This window comes from Leptodactylus fuscus, chromosome 11 (assembly GCF_031893055.1).
Source record: "Leptodactylus fuscus isolate aLepFus1 chromosome 11, aLepFus1.hap2, whole genome shotgun sequence".
NCBI lineage: Eukaryota > Metazoa > Chordata > Amphibia > Anura > Leptodactylidae > Leptodactylus > Leptodactylus fuscus.
Genome location: NC_134275.1, coordinates 45,422,752 through 45,444,380, shown reverse-complemented (window position 1 = coordinate 45,444,380; position 21,629 = coordinate 45,422,752). Strand labels below are relative to the sequence as shown.

The window sequence follows — 21,629 nt, the reverse complement described above, 5'->3', positions numbered from 1 at the left end:
AGGGGCCGCCATGTAATCTATGGGTCAGGAGGCACGGGCCGCCATGTAATTTATGGGTCAGGAGGTACGGGCCACCATGTAAGCTAGGGGATAGGAGGCACAAGTCGTTATGTAATCAATGAACCTGATGTACTGAAAAGGTAAGGGCTCGTTCACATCTGCGCCCGATCTCCGTTCTGAAGGTTTCTGTTTCCTGCACAAAACAGAGCAGGAGACGGAAACCTGCAGGACTCTTTCATATCCGTTCATTTGAATGGGTTTGAAAGCTGTCCGGCCGTGAGCGCCGGTGAGCGTTTCATGCTCTCTGCCACGAAACCGTTTTTTTTTAAACTGGACACAGAGTCAGACATGCAGTACTCTGTGTCTGGTTTTAAAAAAAACGGTTTCGCGGCGGAGAGCCTAAAATGCTCTGACAGGTTTCTGTCTTCTCCATGCAGAAGACGAAAATCTGAAAACGGAGTCCGGGCGCTAGTGTGAACCCAGCGTCACTCCTACCTGCCTAGACTTATTCAGGAATGAGTCTATGCAAACGTACAAGCTACATACCAAGAGAAAGGCCCTGCAATGGAACTGAGACACCACCAATTCCTGTATGTTAGGACACCTTATGGGCTCTGTGAGACAACATATGTACAGGAGATTCAGTAATGCTATACATGCACTATAATTAACATGTTTTATTGGAGGGGGTTCCAACCTCTATGGGGAGGTTCATATGGAGGAATTTGGTAAATTCGAGGTGGATTCAACCTCAAAACCAGCTCCAAATTCCACCTGAAACCAACCACCATTGATTTCAATGGGAGGCAGATGCTGATTTTTTTCGGCTAGTGAAAAAAACAGAAGCATCAGGCTTGATGATGGGGGGGGGGTTCTGCTTGATAACTCCCATTAAAGTGTGACATTGGGCGCAGAAGTTGGTCAAGTGGAAAAATTCAGCTTGAAATTCCTGATGCTGCAGCCATATTTTGAGCCATCAGTAACTGGTCAAAAGCATGTACAAAATGGATCCTCCCAAGGGGGCGCTAGTCTCTAGAGGGCAATCCTTTTAGCCCAGACTTATATATAATTCATCCAGGTTTGTAGGGTTACTCCGCAGTGCACTCCGGTGTGTCAGAGGTTTGTGCGTAGTATAATGTTAGTACATTCAGGACGCTTATACTAAGGCTTCACCTTACTTGAACCTACTCTCCTACATTAGGGAAGTGCAGATGTAAACGGACGCTACCCCACAGAAAGACATGGAGTATCCAGGGTGACGGAGCCAGACGACTCCACTAGGCTTACTTTATTTTACAAAAAATGAATGTGCTGGTGACAGACAGGCGGTTAAGAGGACCGTATAGAATCCATAGATTAACGATTCCCTCCTGTAATTACAGAGAATGCATTAACATGTTCATTGCCAACTCCTGCAAAAAAAAAAACAGTTCCAAAATCAATGTCCCTCCTGTTCGGCACAGCGTCTACCATACGAGGATGGAAATGGTGACATCTCATTTGTTGTCATGTGACAATCACTGGCCTCAGCGGTGAAAGGTCATCCCTGCGTAAGTGGTCACATGACGTCACTTCAGGTTGAGTGGGGCCTAAAAACGGCGAAGATGTCAGCATGAGCACTGGAACACAGGGATATTCAGAGGGGAGTGATGTTTCTCTTCATTGAACAATTTTTTCTATATCTTGGGAACGCCTTTAACCCATTCCTGTATGTTATGTATAGTTTCACTGCTTTCATTATGTCGCTATCCCCATGAATTTCACAACATAATTTTGCAGTGGATCCGCAGCAGTACAATCCACCCAGTAAGCAGGTAGCCCTAATGGCCAGGCCCAGACATAGAGATCTATAAGCCAGAACATTTGTGCGTCTTTTTTCATACATGGTGCTTTGTATTTATGCCATTAGTATAATAGTATTTGTTGGTGACATCAGGGAAAGGTAGCTTAGAAAGTCTCTAGGGAGTTATATGGACAGCGACAATGGAAAAGGTTAAGCACTCGACAAGTGGTTAATGGACAAGTGATGAACTCAGCATATAGCTCTCGGGCAGGGTAAGAGTTAAGTGCTGTTATGCATCCCGTGTCCCTGTCAACTTTCTAGCTGTCACACAAAGTGCTGAGACATTAAGCTCCCCACACACCCCTGAGCCCGGAGTGACTGACTAGCAGTCCTTATCTCTAGCACCCAGATAACCCACTGTGCTGCGCCCATCCCTGCCCCATCCCACTCGCTAACCCTCAACAACATGGAAAGGGAGAGCAGTGAAGAAATGAACAACATATATTTAGAGAACATGACCACAACCTAGAAGAGGTCATATTGTAACATAGAGGCAAGGACTACAGTAACAAGAATAGAGGGACTCATGATCCCACAGCAGAGATGGGGTCTCCCTACACTTACAGGATCCCTTGACCATCCCCAGCCAAGTCCCAGTCTCCGCACCTGCTGGGGTAGACCTATTAAGTGTACACAACTCCTGCAAATAAAGCTGTATTTAGAGACCATGAAGGTAGTCACTCAAGAGTCCAGGGTCTAGCAGGCTGTCAGATACAGGCTCTTCTATATGGAACTCCCTCTGAAGTTGGCGGTTTCTTCTTCCACCTCTTTGGGGAATAGGCAGCTCCGAATGATGAGCAGGAAGAGGCTCACAAAAGAAATATGGATGTAGAAGAGCCTGGAATAGAACATGAGAGGATACTGAGCAAGGAGACGGCCCATGAGCATAGCCCTGGGTGGTGTAGAGCTGGGGGTCTCACACATGTAGGTTCACAATAAAAGGGGATGATCATGCCTTCCATTGGCACAGCAGACATCTCACCTATGTACAGAATAGGGGACATGACTCTGAAACCAGGGGACCAAGTGCTGCATTTGATTGGAGCAGCCAGGACTAACATAGAAGCCAAGTGCAGCCCTGAGTTCTCTCCTGCTATCATATAGACCAACACACGAGGAGGAGGGGGGGGGGGACTCATGATCTCAGGATGATAATCAATAATGTCTAGGTTTTGGAAATGTTAACCCTTAATGAGCTACTCATTTTTATTCCTCTTCTCTTTGTTTACCTGCTTTTATGTGATTTATAATATTATTTCTCCAGCACTCACCACACTGGTAGGCGGCCATTGCTGCTTTTATTTGGGTGTGGGAGACATTTTTTAGCAATGTTTGGTGATATACACTCACCAGCCACTTTATTAGGTACACCTGTCCAACTGCTCGTTAACACTTAATTTCTAATCAGCCAATCGCATGGCGGCAACTCAGTGCATTTAGGCATGTAGACATGGTCAAGACAATCTCCTGCAGTTCAAACCGAGCATCAGTATGGGGAAGAAAGGTGATTTGAGTGCCTTTGAACGTGGCATGGTTGTTGGTGCCAGAAGGGCTGGTCTGAGTATTTCAGAAACTGCTGATCTACTGGGATTTTCACGCACAACCATCTCTAGGGTTTACAGAGAATGGTCCGAAAAAGAAAAAACATCCAGTGAGCGGCAGTTCTGTGGGCGGAAATGCGTTGTTGATGCCAGAGGTCAGAGGAGAATGGCCAGACTGGTTCGAGCTGATAGAAAGGCAACAGTGACTCAACTAGCCACCCGTTACAACCAAGGTAGCCAGAAGAGCATCTCTGAATGCACAGTACATCGAACTTTGAGGCAGATGGGCTACAGCAGCAGAAGACCACACCGGATGCCACTCCTTTCAGCTAAGAACAGGAAACTGAGGCTACAATTTGCACAAGCTCATCGAAATTGGACAATTGAAGATTGGAAAAACGTTGCCTGGTCTGATGAGTCTCGATTTCTGCTGCGACATTCGGATGGTAGGGTCAGAATTTGGCGTCAACAACATGAAAGTATGGATCCATCCTGCCTTGTATCAACGGTTCAGGCTGGTGGTGGTGGTGTCATGGTGTGGGGAATATTTTCTTGGCACTCTTTGGGCCCCTTGGTACCAATTGAGCATCGTTGCAACGCCAAAGCCTACCTGAGTATTGTTGCTGACCATGTCCATCCCTTTATGACCACAATGTACCCAACATCTGATGGCTACTTTCAGCAGGATAATGCAATGCCATGTCATAAAGCTGGAATCATCTCAGACTGGTTTCTTGAACATGACAATGAGTTCACTGTACTCCAATGGCCTCCACAATCACCAGATCTCAATCCAATAGAGCATCTTTGGGATGTGGTGGAACGGGAGATTCGCATCATGGATGTGCAGCCGACAAATCTGCGGCAACTGTGTGATGCCATCATGTCAATATGGACCAAAATCTCTGAGGAATGCTTCCAGCACCTTGTTGAATCTATGCCACGAAGAATTGAGGCAGTTCTGAAGGCAAAAGGGGGTCCAACCCATTACTAGCATGGTGTACCTAATAAAGTGGCCGGTGTGTATATATATATATATATATATATAGCGCTTCTCGCGGCACAAATATGAAAATAAGTGATATATGGCATTTTTAAATGAACATTCTCCATACAATTCACCTTTTAAACTTCAGGTTATTCCTAAAGTTACCTAATAAGTGTAGGCTTCTTGGTTTCATGTAAGGTACTAAATAGTGACTTTTTTTTTGCCGATTTTTTTTCCACATTTTTGTATTACATTTTGCTTTGCTCCCCATAAGGGACTACTATATTCACAATTACTCCTTCTAGGTCCTCCATGCCACTGGGAAACCCGATGAACTGATCAAACAGAAGAGCCCCTGTTGCTCCCGGGACAATTACCCTTAAAGGGGTTTCCCAGGCAAAAAATATTAAAGGTGTATCCTTAGGATCCTCATCAATATCAGAACTGTGGACAACCGACATCCAGATCAGTTGTTTTGGGCAGCCGATACACAGAAAATGAAGAAGGAAGCAGAACGTGGTCAGACTAGGTACTGCAGCTTAATGCTCATTTGCTTGAGTGGGAGTATCTGCACTACCTGTTCCGGCCACTACACAGAGAATTGCGCTGTCTGCCTACTGCTTCATTGTCTGTGTATCAGCTGCTGAAAATAGCTGATAGGAGGGGGGGGGGGTAGAAGGAGTCAGACACCCCACTTCCCAACTGGATATTTCTCATGATCCTAAGAATAGGTTACCAATATTTTTAGCCTGAAAACCCCCTAGAAGAGGCCCTATGGTACAGCACAGAACTTCCAAGCAGGTCTTATTCAATAGTACCATAACAACATGGGACTATATAGAATAAGGCCCCTTAAAGGGGCTATACTTTCCCAGCAGTCGTATCCCATTTATCTGCAACTTATCTCCTAGCCTATGGGGAGGGGAATACGGTGGTTATTAAATGGGTTAACCATTGTGATGCTGGCCTGGCGTATATATGACGTATGGACTGCATTGCACAGGCTCACCTCTGCTGCTCGAATCCTTTGGGTGGACGGATACACCAGGAAGCGCATGAGAAGTTGCAGAGCCTCCGGGGAGGTGTCGGGGACGATGCGCTCAGGGGAGAGAGGACGGTGTTCTTTGAAAGAAATCTTATTATAATCCGGAAGGTCTGTGATTTCCTGAAGAGGGAAAAGAAAATTAATGTTGTGGGAACATCAGCAACAAGACCAAAACCAGACATGGTCAGATTAAAGGGCTTGTCTAATGGACGCTTATTCAATATCCTCAGAACAGGGAATAATTGTCTGACTGCTGGGTCCCCCATTGATCAGGAGGACGGGGGACCTATGTGTGACTAGGGCTGCATTCACTTCTATGGGGATGTGGGCACCAGAGATTACAGCTGACAGTCCCGTAGCAGTAAATGGAGTGCGGGTCACACAAGCGCCCTGTGGTTCCATTGACAAGGACTTTAGGCCTCCCATCCTCCTGATCACCGGGGGACCCGGCAATCGGACACTTATCCCGTCCTGTCGTGTTTTTTTATATCCATTTAGCAGATCCGTTTAACAGAAGCAAAAACAGACGCATACAGATGGCCATCCATTTATACACAGATCAAGGTTACAAAAAATGTATCTCTTTCAGGCCGTCTTTTTTTAGACAGACACAAAAACTAAGTATATCCTACTTCGGTGTTCATCAAAAAACATACAGAAACGGAGATGATAAACGGGTGTAAAAAAACAAGATTTGAGCGGAGCCTTATCGAGGTGGCAAAAGGAACCTGTAATGGGGGTTATATAGACTGCAGAAAATCTCTGTAAATAAGATGAACCCTCAGCGATCAGGAGTGATCTGTGAGAGAACAGAGAAGAGTTTAATTACTCTGCAGCGCCCCCACAGGAAATATAAGGCATTACACCGAGCACACTGCAATTACTAGACCTACAGCTTATATCACATAACTCTTATCATGGTCTATTATCTAAGCCTCTTTTGTGTTGTTGTAGGGCCGGAGACTTATCTGTGTGAGAGTGCAAACATGCTGGCCAAAAAGTCAACTTTTAATGAATATGCAAATAATTGGTTCAGTGCACTGGAGGTGTGGCCTTGTCTGCCAGAGCACCTAACATTATTTACCGCACACCAGGACCTGCCAATCCATGTGTTAGGAGGCAGAGCTGGGTGCCACATTTCTCACTGCAAACACATCCGTCCAACAATTTTCTGACTACATTTGTGCCAAAATTTATGTTGCTCAGAAAGAACACAAAAATGTGACAGGCTTGACACTTTAGAAAAAGGTTGCCCGGAATGGGCGCGGTTTGTAACGGAAGACGTTTATAAATGTCTAACTTTATGAACTAGAAAAGAATGAGTTTGGCGCAGTTTTTCTTGTGCAAAGTAGACCAAGTTTAAAATGATGCAATGAATTTACTATTTACCTTGTGTGCCAAAAATTCACATTGTATGCCACATATTTGTCTCCTCAATAAGTGAGAGATGATTTGAGTCTGCTTATTATCGGGTCTTGAAGTGGGCGCCAAATATTTGTTCCTAACAGCAAGCGAGGTAAGTTTTTTGTCTACAGATTTTGTCTACATGTTTTGCGTCAAATATCTGTCTCATGGTGAAGCACCACACTATAAGTCAGATGATATTTGAGTCAGAATTTTGCCATTTCTAGAAACTCTCCATATTTATGTGGTCCATACAACAGATTCAGATTCATGCGTCTAAAATTAGGAACCTGATAGTGCAAAGTACGATGGTATTGATAAATGTGGCCCAAATGTGTTGCAGATTTTGCTGTGTTTATTTTTTATAAACCAAAATCAAGAGCGTCTTCCAGGGCACTGGGAGGTACAGAGGACGCTTCTTATACTTTGGTTCAAAATCTGCAGGAACAAAAAACACAGCTTTTTTGCAAGTGTGGCCTCAACTTGAGTTTCTGGGAAGCAAGAATGACACAAACTGTCTGTTGGCTCTGTCACTGGCCCACATAGAGCTCACAATGTACATTTTTCCCTATCAGTATGTCTTTTTTGGAATATGGGATGGGAATCCATGCAAACACGAGGAGAACATACAAACTCCTTGCAGATGTTTTTTTACCCTTGGTGGGATTTGAACACCAGGACCCCAGCGCTGCAAGGCTGCAGTGCTAACCACTAAACCACCGTGTGACCACAGCACAGAAGAGATTTTAGTGGGGATCAACAATCTTTACAAACAGATTAAACTACTTACTGGCCAAGTCTTTGCATTAGGTGTCCCCAGAGTTCGAAGGACACAGCATAGCTGCTCAATGTCATTCTCTCCAGGGAAGAGGGGAGAACCGTTCAGCAGTTCCCCAAATATACAGCCCACGGCCCTAGAGACGAGAACAGAGTTACCAACATGTACATCTTCTAGTACTGTATACAGGTGGCGGCACAAAGGACTCACCACAGATCGACCCCCTCATCATATTTACGGGCTCCATACAACAGCTCTGGTGCTCGGTACCATCTGCAAGTCACCCCGGGAAAACAAGAAAAGAAGTTTTTGTGTGAACCAGGGAGCAGCAACTAAAATATTATCAGGTTATACTGAATATTATGGAGACCTGGTCTCTAATGTGTAGCTCTCCAGCTACTTCAAAGACTACAACTCCCAGCTGGAGAGGCACAAGTTAAGCTCCGACTGACTGACCTGGTGGCTACTTGGTGGCTGTACAGACGTCCCCTGTCATTAGAAAAGACTCGAGCTAGGCCGAAGTCCGCGATCTTGAGGAGCCCGGTGGAGCTGATGAGAAGATTTGCTGGCTTGAGGTCCTGTTGACATGGATTGGAGGATGTTGTGTGAGTAGTATTACAGAACTGACCGGCCACAGACAGCAAAGCTCGCACTTACCCGATGCATGATGGAGTTTTCATGGCAGAACTTGACTCCTTTCAATAACATCATCATATAACCCTTGACCTGGGCCTCAGTGAGGGGTTGGTCAGAGTTCCTGATGACTTCTGAGAGGTCAGAAAGCATGTACTCAAAGACCAGGACAAACCCTGTGCCATGTGGGAACACCTCTCTGAGCTTCACCACCTGCAGATACAGAAAAAGGGAGGTAATGACTCCCATATATATGGATCCCACCAGGATGGACTCCAGTATGGCACCTGCATTCTCCACACAACTGACAAGAAACAACATCAACACTCAGCAGCCAGGGAATAACCCCAATAATAAAGGGGCAAGAGCGGAATAACCCCAGCAACATGGGGATGACTTATGTATGTAAGGAGAGAAATAAACACCAGAAGAAGAAAGTGAAGTCAACAACAGGGGGCAGCAGAGAAATAGCTCAAACTATATGGAAGGGAAATTACAGGAGTAGCAACAATATTGGGGGAAGAAGAAGAAACCAAGAAGACAACAGAGCCAATACTAGGGGGCAGAAGAAGGCAAAAGAGCAAAGCCCAGGGGGCAGATGAAAACAACATAGCCAACATTAGGAGGCAAAGGAAGACAATGAGCCAGCACTAGGGGGGCAGAAGAAGGAGGATAGCAACAAAGTCAGCATTAGGGGGCAGAGGAGGACAACATTTAAGGGCAGAGTAAGAAAACAGAGTCAACATTACAGGGCTGAAGAAGACACCAGAGCCAACCCTTGAGGGGAGATGTGACAGAGACAACTGTAGAGGATAAAAGAGGAAGCCGAGAGCCAGTGTTTGCGGGCATAAGAAGGTAATAAAACAAACACTAGAGGGCAGCACAGGAAGGCATGAGAGTTTGGGTGTAGTTCACACGTAAAAACCGCCTGGCTTATTTTGGTCCTGAAAAAAAACGCTTCCTAATTAGGAGGCGGTTTTTTGACCTTGAGGCGTTTTCTGGAGCAGTTTTTGGTAAACACTGCTTCAGAAAACGCCAGGCGTTTTTTGCCTCCCATTCACTTCTATTGCTTTCCTCAGGCGGAATCCGCCTGAAGAAAACTTCTAGCAGAAAAACAAAAGCTAGCAGTCTCCATAGACCACCATTGTATGGAGGCAGATTTTGAGGTGGAATCTGCCTCATTGCCCCCGTGTGAACTAGCCCTTAAGTAGACGACAACAAGTAAATGGTTTAGTTAAGGAATAAGAGCAATGTTGGAGGTTGGAAGATGCCAGCAGGAAGTCCGGCACTACAGGGACAAGGGAAGAATATGATAAGCATAAGACTCTTGTATAGTAATACACATTGAACACTCGTGTCACCCTGAAGACTCACATATGGGTTGTCCTCGATCTCGCGCAGGGCCTTGATCTCCCTCAGCGCCTGGTTCGGGATGCCTTCTTCCAGCTTCCGTAATGCCACTTTTTTTAGGGCAACAGCTTCCCCTGTCTGAGAATATCAGATACAGAGAATATCAGATGCCAGACATACACCTAGAGGTCGGCGAGGCCAAACATTCACAGGAACGGCTATCCCAGACATTAACCCTCTGTATGCTGCACAATATCCTACTTTACAATGCTGCTGAGCAACAATTTATTGGATTTTTCTTTCTTCTATTGAGCTTATACATCACACAATCCAAAGCAAACAATGGTATTCATACTAGGAGTTCTAGTGCCACATACTGGCAAATATTAGTTACTACAAATGCACGTCATGAGCAGAACAATCCACACTAGATGGTGCCATTTATTGCAGAGGAATTGATAGCGTAATCGCTTCATCTTACGTTCTATGTTTTGCCCATGGTAAACCCTGCAGTATTAGTTCACAAGCTACACATTTATTTTCTACACTGTAGGATTTTGTATGGCATGTGGATAAGATTTGGTAAAATGGTCAAAATTTGCATAAATCGATAGATTGGGCGAATATAAGAAACTATGTTATGTATCCTATCAGAGGGAAATGCTCCTTTCTCCTCTCAGGAGACTCCTTTTACCAATGTGGCTGTTGATAGAGGGTCATGTGACCTGAGCAGTCCCTCAGCCGCCTTGCATGAATAGCACTGAGCTTGGTGAGGGTAACCAGTGCATGTGCAGTAGACTGGTCAGATCACATGACCCTCCATCAGCAGCCATGACGCGACGGCAGCGCCCCACAACCTGCTAGGCAGACTTATATCATCTTTCTGGAGGGCACCATTAATATTGGATACTGTCAAGTACAGCATATCATTAAGCCACCTTATGTGCTAAATAATAAAGTATTCAGGATCTCTATTATATGGACGCATTAAGAATAAAAACGTTTTATACTCACCTAGGGTCATGCAGTGCCCTTGCTGTTCTTCATTGAACCTTGTGGTATACAACCCAACTTCATCACACATGTGGCCAAAGTCTGGCGCATGTACACTGAAGCAGAGGGTATAATAAATGGAGGTGCAGTAGGTGGAGATGTACGCCTCTGGCTTCACTGAAGAACTGCACCGATGCAGGAAGAACAGCCAATAGGAGAGTATAAGACTGAGGCCCCATGTTGCAAAAACGCAGCTTTTTTGTTGCAAATTTTGCTGCGGTTTTTTGAGCCAAAGCCAGGAGTGGATTCAGCAGAAGATAGAAGTGAAAGAACATCCTAGATATTCCCCATTACTTTAGTAGCCAATCTTGGATTTGGCTCAAGAAACCGCAGCAAAATTTGCAACAAAAAAAGCTGCATTTCAGCAATGTGGGGCCTCACAGGCCCTTATGCTCCTCTTATACTTCTCTTATATATCTCTTATACCTCTCTTACATTTCTCTTATATTCCCCTTATCCTCATCTTATACTTATCTTATATTCCTCTTCTACTTGTCCCTACTGCTCAATCCACTCCTGGCTTTGGATCAAAAAACCTTTTTTGATATCTATCTCAGCCTGAAAGGGGTTATCCAGGATAGTAGTACTGATAATATATCTTTAGGATAGGTGATCAATATGTGATCGGTCTAACGCCTGACTTCCCCTCCTATCAGCTGCATTATTCGGGTGAGTACAGTGCTGTACATTGTATAGTGGCCATTTTTGGTATTGCAGTCAGTCCTAATCACCAGAACTGTATACTGCTTGGGGTCAGTAGAGGGGGTGACATACTGTGAAGGCCTGTAAAAGGGGTGTTATTCACAAAAATTGGACTGAGCTGCAAACAGACTATATGACAAATAAACATGACTACACAGGCCTGTGAAGTGGAATCAGCACTCGCCTGCAGCTGACCTATGGGTCTAGTGGGGTCCTGGGTATCATACCCCACTGATCAGACCACCAAGTTCCATCAATATCCACAAAGGTCAAGATGTAGATATGGAAGAAGTCAGTAATTTAGACCCACACGAGGTCTCTATGACACTAACAGGGGGAATCAGATGGCGATATGATGTCATCAGAATCTGTCAGTAGTGCAGCCTTAGACTTTGGGCCTGTAACACCTCAGCTTAGCAGTAAGCAATTTGTCATACTTTTATGTATATTAAAGGGGCTCTATCAGCAAAATCATGCTGATAGAGCCCCACATATGCGTGAATAGTCTTTAAAAAGGGTATTCAGGCACCGCTAAAGTTATATTAAACTACCCCCCCCCCCCCATTTTAAAATAATACCCTAAAAAAAGAATGTGATCTACTTACGCATCGTGCACGGGGGGCGGGCATTCAGGGTGTGTCGTCTTCTTCATCCACGCCTCCTCTACCTCCGATGTCCTCCGGTCCCGTCTTCCTCCGGTGCTCGCGAACTGACATTGCTAAAAAAAAAAATGGCCTGGGCGCATGCGCAGTAGCCGTAGTAGAAGCCGCATGCTACTGCGCATGCGCCCGGGTCATGAATGCCCGCCCAGCGTGCACGATGCGTAAGTAGAGCACGTTCTTTTTTAGGATATTATTTTAAAATGGGGGGGTAGTTTAATATAACATAATAATAATAATAATTTTTAAAGGCTATTCACGCATATGTGGGGCTCTATTAGCATGATTTGGCTGATAGAGCCCCTTTAAAGACTTTCCAATGATATCCTTTGAAAACCCTGCTTGTGGTAATAGCATTATGGCATAGGAGATATATTCTACAGCGCCCTGTGCTATTTACCCCCTGTATGTGACACCTGCCCCATCACGTGACCGACACGCCATACATAGACCTGGAGAACTCCTTTAAAGAGGACCTTTCACCACTTTGCAACCTGTGCAGCTTTCTGCCCCATGTTATAGATGCAGCTGCATAGACTGTAGTGCACTTTGAATTACCTCCCTAGCCCCCCTCGTTTTGGAGCTGTGAGCCCCGTAAATTTTGGCGCCCTGTATGGTAATTAAGGCTTTAGTGTCAGAAGGGCGTTTCTGACGATAAAAAGAAAAGCTACGTCAGTCTGACACTGTCCAATTAGCAGTGGACAGTGTCGGAGCTGCTTCTCCTGCCTAATCTCGTGAGTTCTCGTGAGATCAGGCAAACGTCTCTTCACAGGGCTGCACAGAAGACCCGGAGAAGCGATCCAGGCTGAGCACTGAAGTGGATGAAGGAGAACTTCACTGACATCTTCACAGGTAAGTGAAGAAACCCCTAAGCAATGAGCATAACTGCCCTGTACACCCTGTGGTCCCAGGTCTAGCCCCTATACAACGAGCATTAACCCCTATAGCCCCCTGGCAATGAGCATTAACCCCTAGATGGCTATAGGGGTTAATGCTCATTGCCTAGGGGGCTATAGGGGTTAATGCTCATTGCCTAGGGGGCTATAGGGGTTAATGCTCATTGCCTAGGGGGCTATAGGGGTTAATGCTCATTGCTAGGGGGCTATAGGGGTTAATGCTCATTGCCTAGGGGGCTATAGGGGTTAATGCTCATTGCCTAGGGGGCTATAGGGGTTAATGCTCATTGCTAGGGGGCTATAGGGGTTAATGCTCATTGCCAGGGGGCTATAGGGGTTAATGCTCGTTGTATAGGGGCTAGACCTAGGACCACAGGGTGTACAGGGCAGTTATGCTCATTGCTTAGGGGTTTCTTCACTTACCTGTGAAGATGTCAGTGAAGTTCTCCTTCATCCACTTCAGTGCTCAGCCTGGATCGCTTCTCCGGGTCTTCTGTGCAGCCCTGTGAAGAGACGTTTGCCTGATCTCACGAGAACTCACGAGATTAGGCAGGAGAAGCAGCTCCGACACTGTCCACTGCTAATTGGACAGTGTCAGACTGACGTAGCTTTTCTTTTTATCGTCAGAAACGCCCTTCTGACACTAAAGCCTTAATTACCATACAGGGCGCCAAAATTTACGGGGCTCACAGCTCCAAAACGAGGGGGGCTAGGGAGGTAATTCAAAGTGCACTACAGTCTATGCAGCTGCATCTATAACATGGGGCAGAAAGCTGCACAGGTTGCAAAGTGGTGAAAGGTTCTCTTTAATTCTGTGACAACCTCCGTGTCCCTCCCGTTACGCCATATTATGTGACGCTGATCCCCGTCAGATGACCGCCCCCCATCCCCGTCACCTCGATGTGTTTGGCCTTGAACACGATGCCGTGAGCCCCTTCTCCGATCCGACCGAGCAAGCTGTACTGCTCCATCAGCCCGATCACGACACACCGGGCCGGGCCAGCAAGCTGTCAAGCTTCCAGGTGTTGCCTGGCAACAGGAGGGGGGAGATCGGGTGTCACGTGACCGCCGAGGATCCTCCCCCGGGAAGGCGGGAAAAGCGCGGGAGAATCGAATCGTCGACAGAATAGTGATAACCGGGCAGCAGAGGGGAGCTGAGGTGAGGCCATGTCACTACCGGGGGCTGCTCCTCCAGTATATACTCCTCACAGTCTGCTAATAGTATACACACTGACACAGTACAGAGATAATACACACAGTGATGTCACAGTACATGGATAATAATATACACAGTGATGTCACAGTACAGGGATAATACACACAGTGATGTCACAGTACATGGATAATAATACACACAGTGATGTCACAGTACATGGATAATAATACATACAGTGATGTCACAGTACAGGGATAATACACACAGTGATGTCACAGTACATGGATAATAATACACACAGTGATGTCACAGTACATGGATAATAATACACACAGTGATGTCACAGTACATGGATAATAATATACACAGTGATGTCACAGTACAGGGATAATACACACAGTGATGTCACAGTACAGAGATAATACACACAGTGATGTCACAGTACAGGGATAATACACACAGTGATGTCACAGTACAGGGATAATACACACAGTGATGTCACAGTGCATGGATAATAATACACACAGTGATGTCACAGTACATGGATAATAATACAGTGATGTCACAGTACAGGGATAATACACACAGTGATGTCACAGTACAGGGATAATACACACAGTGATGTCACAGTACAGGGATAATACACACAGTGATGTCACAGTACAGGGATAATACACACAGTGATGTCACAGTACAGGAGATAATACACACAGTGATGTCACAGTACAGGGATAATACAGTGATGTCACAGTACATGGATAATAATACACACAGTGATGTCACAGTACAGAGATAATACACACAGTGATGTCACAGTACAGGAGATAATACACACAGTGATGTAACAGTACAGGGATAATACACACAGTGATGTCACAGTACAGGAGATAATACACACAGTGATGTCACAGTACAGAGATAATACACACAGTGATGTCACAGTACAGGATAATACACACAGTGATGTCACTGTACAGAGATAATACACACAATGATGTCACAGTACATGGATAATACAGACAGTGATGTCACAGTTCAAGGATAATACACACAGTGATGTCACAGTACAGGGATAATACACACAGTGATGTCACAGTACATGGATAATACACTCAGTGATGTCACAGTACAGGGATAATACACACAGTGATGTCACAGTCCAGGGATAATACACACAATGATGTCACAGTACATGGATAATACAGACAGTGATGTCACAGTCCAAGGATAATACAGACAGTGAGGTCACAGTCCAGGGATAATACACACAGTGATGTCACAGTACAGAGATAATACACACAATGATGTCACAGTACATGGATAATACACACAGTTATGTCACAATACAGAGATAATACACACAGTGATGTCACAGTACAGGGATAATACACACAGTGATGTCACAGTACAGGGATAATACACACAGTGATGTCTCAGTACAGGGATAATATACACAATTATGTCACAGTACAGAGATAATACACACACTGATGTCACAGTACATGGATAATACACACAGTGATGTCACAGTACAAGGATAATACACACAGTGATGTCACAGTACAGGGATAATACACACAGTGATGTCACAGTACAGGGATAATACACACAGTGATGTCACAGTGCAGGGATAATATACACAGTGATGTCACAGTACATGGATAATACACACAGTGATGTCACAGTACAGGGATAATAATACACACAGTGATGTCACAAGACAGGGATAATACACACAGTGATGTCACAGAACAGGGATAATATACACAATGATGTCACAGTACATGGATAATACAGACAGGGATGTCACAGTACAGGGATAATATACACAATGATGTCACAGTACATGGATAATACAGACAGGAATGTCACAGTACAGGGATAATATACACAGTGATGTCACAGTACATGAATAATACACACAGTGATGTCACAGTACAGGGATAACACACAGTGATGTCACAGTGCAGAGATAATATACACAGTGATGTCACAGTACAGGGATAATACACACAGTGATGTCACAGTACAGGGATAATACACACTGATGTCACAGTACAGGGATAATACACACAGTGATGTCACAGTACAGGGATAATATACACAATGATGTCACAGTACATGGATAATACACACAGTGATGTCACAGTACAGAGATAATACAATGATGTCACAATACTGGGATAATACAGTGATGTCACAGTACAGAGATAATACACACAGTGATGTCACAGTACAGGGATAATACACAGTGATAATAAATGCTAACGTTAGGTTACAGGTACAGTCCTTGGTCTTACCGGTGAACATGTTCCTAGTGCCACCATTACAGTGTCCTGTACTCACCTCCGACAACATGTTGACGATAGGTTCACACCTGCACCTAGGTTTTCGTTCTTCGAGTCCGCTTGATGACCCGATGAACGAAAACCTAAACCACTTAAAAAGCGGTTACCCGTGGACTATAATGGGGTGTACCAGATTCAGAGACGGAAACCCAGAACGTAGAGCAGGCACAAGTTTCAGCCTAGCTTATTAAAAACTCATAACGCTGGGATGGGACTGATATACTAATATTTTCAGCTCCACTTCTGGACATTTGGTTCATCGCTATTGAGAAGACAAATGAAATTTTAATGTAACAAATTATTCTCAGTTTTTTATTTGACTTCTTTTTGGGTAAGGGCTTGTTCACATCTGTGCCCGATCTCCGTCTGTCGGGTTTGTCTGCAGAAGACGGAAACCCGACAGACAATGTCCGGTCGTGAGCACCTGTGAGCGTTTTGTGCTCTCCGTGGCGAACCCGTTTTTTATTTAACTGGACACAAAGTCCTGCATGTTTGACTTTGTGTCCGGTTATTAAAAAACGGTTTCGCCTTGGAGAGCACAAAACGCTCACGGCCGGACCTTTACAAACCCATTCAAATGCATGGGTTTGAAAAATGCCTGCAGGTTTCCGTCTCCTGTCCAGTTTCGGGGCAGGAAAAAGTAACCTGCATAACGGAGGCTGGGACGTAGATGTGAACCTGGCCTAAACCTTGTGAATTCTGCCCCAATTTTCTGTTATAGGATTCTTGTCAATCCTGGGAAGACAAAAGAGAGAACCACACCGAGCGGATCTTCGTGTATTAACCAAGACACTTAATCAAGTAAGAAGAGACAAATGCCCTCTCACCTGATGCAGTTGTGCAGAAGGCACAACACCCTTAGTGCATGTAGTAACCAGGTGATGGACACTGGAGGCAACTGCTGCAATCGCCACAGGGACATGTAGACAATAGAATGGGATGGACCAGCCTCCTCACGGGATTAGGCCAAAAAGTACACAGCGCCTGCCAATGGGTGAAAGTAAAACATTGTGTGTCAATAAAGGAGTTTTACTTTCACCCATTGGGAAGTGCTGTGTACTTTTTGGCCTATCCTGTGAGGAGGCTGGTCCATCCCAGTCTATTGTTGTCAATCCTGACAGACATGGTCATGTTGTACCAAATGTCTTCATAACGGCACTTGATGACCATCGCTGGACACCTGAAGAATGGCCGCAGCAGCTCTGTACAGGACTGGACCTGCTCAGATCATGAAAATGGAGCAGCAGAAGCGGTCGAGTGCGGCAAAGACTCTGCTCAAATCCGGAAATGCCCTAAAATAAAAGGAGAGAAAAAGAAACACCTAGTGACCTAAGAGACCTGCCAGAAGTGTGGTGACAGACGAGGAACACTGAGAGATGCACGTCACCCAGCGAACACCAGCAGCCCACGCAGGACAAGGTGCGAAGAAGACAGAAACCTGACAGCAAGACTTAACTCATCTGTCACTGGCCCTGAAATTTAGGATGATGACACCCCTCCTCCATTATAAGTCTCCAGCCACAAGTCACAGCCGAATACATTTTCCTAATTTACCATGCTTCATGAAAAATTCTAGCCCCCTTCTGAGATTTACTTTGCCCATGGAGGAAAGTTATTCTAAACTTGGGTCACCCCACCCTACCCCATGTATATGCTTGGATGGTGCAGACTCTAGATTCAGTTACTAAGTCTTTTCCTTACAACCTACAGGATGTGGAGCCATCACCGACCGCTCCGGTATATCTCACCGCCTGCTGCAGCGCTTATACCGCTGCTCATTAAGAGTCCTCGATTCCAAGTCAGATCATTGTACAGAAATATTTCTCACATCTCAGATATCCAATTAACACAACGTAAAGTGCAAACAAGGAAATGCCTTCAATGGGAGGACTGAACTGCGCTGAAATCTCTGCTCTGGCTTTTCAATGAAAAAGAATCACATCTAACCAGAGAAGCCTCATACAGGGTGTGAACAACGTGTTATTGTGCCCACGTCTAGGGATAATATAACTGAATGGGTGCCCAGACTGCTGATATCCCTCCTCCATCATGGATACCACATGCACAAGCCAGACCATCAATAAGATGTATAACTTATACCAGCTGTACATATAGAATTCTTTACAAGAGATACCCAGGTTATACCAGCATGGTCCGTATCACTATATACAAGAAGATGTATAACTTATAACAGCCGTACATATATAATTATATACAGGAGATACCCAGGTTATACTAGCTTGGTCCATATCACTATATACAAGAATATGTATAATTTATACCAGCCGTACATATATAATTATACACCAGATATACCCAGGTTATACCGGCATGGTCCGAATCACTATGTACAAGAAGATGTATATAGCTAAACATATATAATTATATACAGGAGATACCCAGGTTATACCAACATGGTATGTATCACTATATACAAGAAGATGTATAACTTATACCAACTGTGCATATATAATGTATACAGGGGATACCCAGGTTATACCACCAGCATGGTTCATATCACTATATACAAGAAGATGTATAACGTATACCAGCCGTATATATATAATTATACACCAGATGTACCCAGGTTATATCCGCATGGTCCGTATCACTATATACAAGAAGATGTGTAACTTATAACAGCCGTACATATAGAATTGTGTATATATATATATATATATATAATTATATACAGGAAATACCCAGGTTATACCACCAGCATGGTCCATATCACTACCGTGTTTCCCCGAAAGTAGGACACCCACGAAAGTAAGGGGGGGGGGGGGGGGGGTCTGTTGAATTGCCTAATATAAGGCACCCCCGGAAAATAAGGCATGTCCGGCAGTGGTGGGCGGGGCTTAGCGGAACTTTCATGGGCAGGGCTTAGTGATCCCCACTTCACTGACACAGCAGCACGGCTGCTGTGTCAGTGAAGTGGGGATCGCTTTGCCCCGCCCACGAAAGCTCTGCTAAGCCCCGCCCACCACTGTCGGGACGAACAGCAGCACCAGCGCTGCTATGAAGATGGGAAAGGTAAGTATGATACCTTCCTCCCCTACACTACCTACAACCGGCAGTCATGCTGACGCTCCACTAAGGAAGTGTCGGCATGACTGCCGGTTGTAATAAGACATCCCCCGAAAATAAGACAGGTCCTATATTTAGGGCGACAATTTAATATAAGACACTTATTTTCGGGGAAACACGGTATATACAAGATGTATAACTTATACCAGCCGTACATATATAATTATACACCAGACATACCCAGGTTATATCGGCATGGTCCATATCACTATATACAAGAAAATGTATATCGCTATACATACATACATATCTTATCTTTGGATGTTTGTTATTCAATCATGCAAAAACAGCTGAACGGATATGAATGACATTTGGCACATAGATAGTTTGTAACCTCGATTAAAATATAGGCTACTTTTTATCCCGGTAAATGACATGGCTTCACGATGGTTATGAATTTATGTTCACATACTATATTACACTGCTCTTGCAGCAGCTTATCTCAGTTCCCAGCTTTGTTATCTCTCTGTGTAAACAATCAGCTAACCCTCAGTCCATTGTGTACATGCATTTGAATATTATCTGATCTGCTACAGGCAGTGCTGACACACTGGATGGGAAAACACCTTTAATCCAAATTTGCAGTTTGCTACTTTTAAACATGACGGGAAAAAGAAAATCTAATTTGTTGCAAAATTCTAAAACAACGAGAGCGAACAGTTCCACACGACTGAGGATTAGATATGCCCGTCTGCACACAGTTCCACAAGCCAAAAGATTATTATTATTGTTTATTTATATAGCACCATTAATTCCATGGTGCTTTACATTTGAGGATTACATACAGTACACAAAATATACAGGCAGATATAAAACTAACAGTGACTGACTGGCACAGTGGGGTAGAGGGCCCTGCCCGCATTGTTTTTTGGTATTTTACGCAACTTGAAAAAGGGTCTGTTTTACCCGAAATGCGTTGTGATTTTTCTGTACCTGATATCATTAAAAATCGACCTAACTCCATCTGTCGATTTGCTTTCGTTCCTCCTACATGACCATTTGAGCGCGGATCCTTGCCTCCTCCTTTTCCGTATTTACTTTCCCGGTCCATCCGGTGTTTAGTCTTGGAACCGCTGCCACTCTCACCAGAAGTGACCACTGTCCTTATGGAAGTTTAGGGTGTTGTGATCCCATCACAACCCCACCAGGTGAGAGGCCTATTGGTCATTTTCTGTCCTTATCTATTTATCAATCGCAATACTACTACACTTAGTGCGCTCAGTGTCTCTCTCTTTTTCTCTTTTAATCTATGAGGGAAGGGGGGTAGAGACAGAAGGAGAGGGGGAGACAGTTCAGATGGTGGTGTGATGCTAGTGTTATTGGAGGTTGTAGGCCTTCCAGAATAGGTGAGTCTTCAGGGCCTTCTTGAAGCCTGTGATTGTGGGGATCAGTCTTATGTGTCTTGGTAAGGAGTTCCAGAGTATGGGGGATGCATGGGAGAAATCTTGGAGACGGTTGTGTGAGGATAGGATGAGAGCGGAGTAGGAGGTCTTTGGAGGATCTGAGGTTACGTGTGGGCAGGTAGCGGGAGATTAGGTTGGAGATATATGGAGGGGACAGGTTGTGGATGGCTTTGTATGTTAATCTTATTAGCTTGAACTCAATTCGCTGGGCTATAGGTAGCCAGTGGAGGGACTGGCAGAGGGGAGCAGCCAATGAAGATGAAGGGGGGTGAGGTGGATTAAGCGAGCAGCGCAGTTTAAGGTGGCCTGGAGGGGGGCGAGGGTGTTAGCTGGGAGTCCATGGAGAAGGGTGTTGCAGTAATCTACGCGGGAGATTATGAGGGCCTGGACGAGTGTCTTAGTTGTTTCAGGGGTGAGGAAGGAGCGGATTCGGTGGATGTTCTTGAGTTGGAGGCGGCAGGAAGTGTTGAGGGTTTGAACATGTGACTTGAAGGATAGGTCAGGGTCCAGTGTTACTCTAAGGCATCGGGCCTGTGGGACAGGGATAAGTGTGGTTCCGTTGACTTTGATAGATGGGTCACGTGGAGGGGCCATACAGGGTGGGGCAAAGATGATGAACTCCATTTTCTCCATATTGAGTTTGAGAAAGTGGGAGGAGAGGAAGGAGGCTACAGCTGTTAAACAATCTGGAACTCTGGCCAGCAGAGAGGTAATGTCTGGTCCAGAGATGTAGATTTGGGTGT

General features: G+C 44.9%; 1 protein-coding gene across 1 annotated transcript; it reads right to left on the bottom strand.

The window, feature by feature from the left end:
- Positions 1–1,171: 1,171 nt before the first annotated feature.
- On the bottom strand, positions 1,172–13,932 carry CDK20 (cyclin dependent kinase 20). The gene is made up of 8 exons (XM_075258814.1): positions 13,789–13,932; positions 9,607–9,720; positions 8,257–8,445; positions 8,056–8,177; positions 7,810–7,872; positions 7,612–7,735; positions 5,382–5,537; positions 1,172–2,681 (listed from the first exon to the last, which is right to left on the bottom strand). The coding sequence occupies exons 1-8, from the start codon at positions 13,861–13,863 to the stop codon at positions 2,502–2,504; spliced, it is 1,023 nt and encodes a 340-aa protein (XP_075114915.1). The 5' UTR covers positions 13,864–13,932; the 3' UTR covers positions 1,172–2,501.
- Between the last annotated feature and the right edge of the window lie 7,697 nt (positions 13,933–21,629).

Coding starts and splice junctions, on each gene's coding strand:
- CDK20 (XM_075258814.1), bottom strand. CDS start 13,863: ATGGAGCAGTACAGCTTGCTCGGTCGGATCGGAGAAGGGGCTCACGGC. Junction 8,178..8,256: donor AAAACTCCATCATGCATCGG/GTAAGTGCGAGC, acceptor CCATGTCAACAG/GACCTCAAGCCAGCAAATCT. Junction 7,736..7,809: donor GATGAGGGGGTCGATCTGTG/GTGAGTCCTTTG, acceptor TCTCGTCTCTAG/GGCCGTGGGCTGTATATTTG.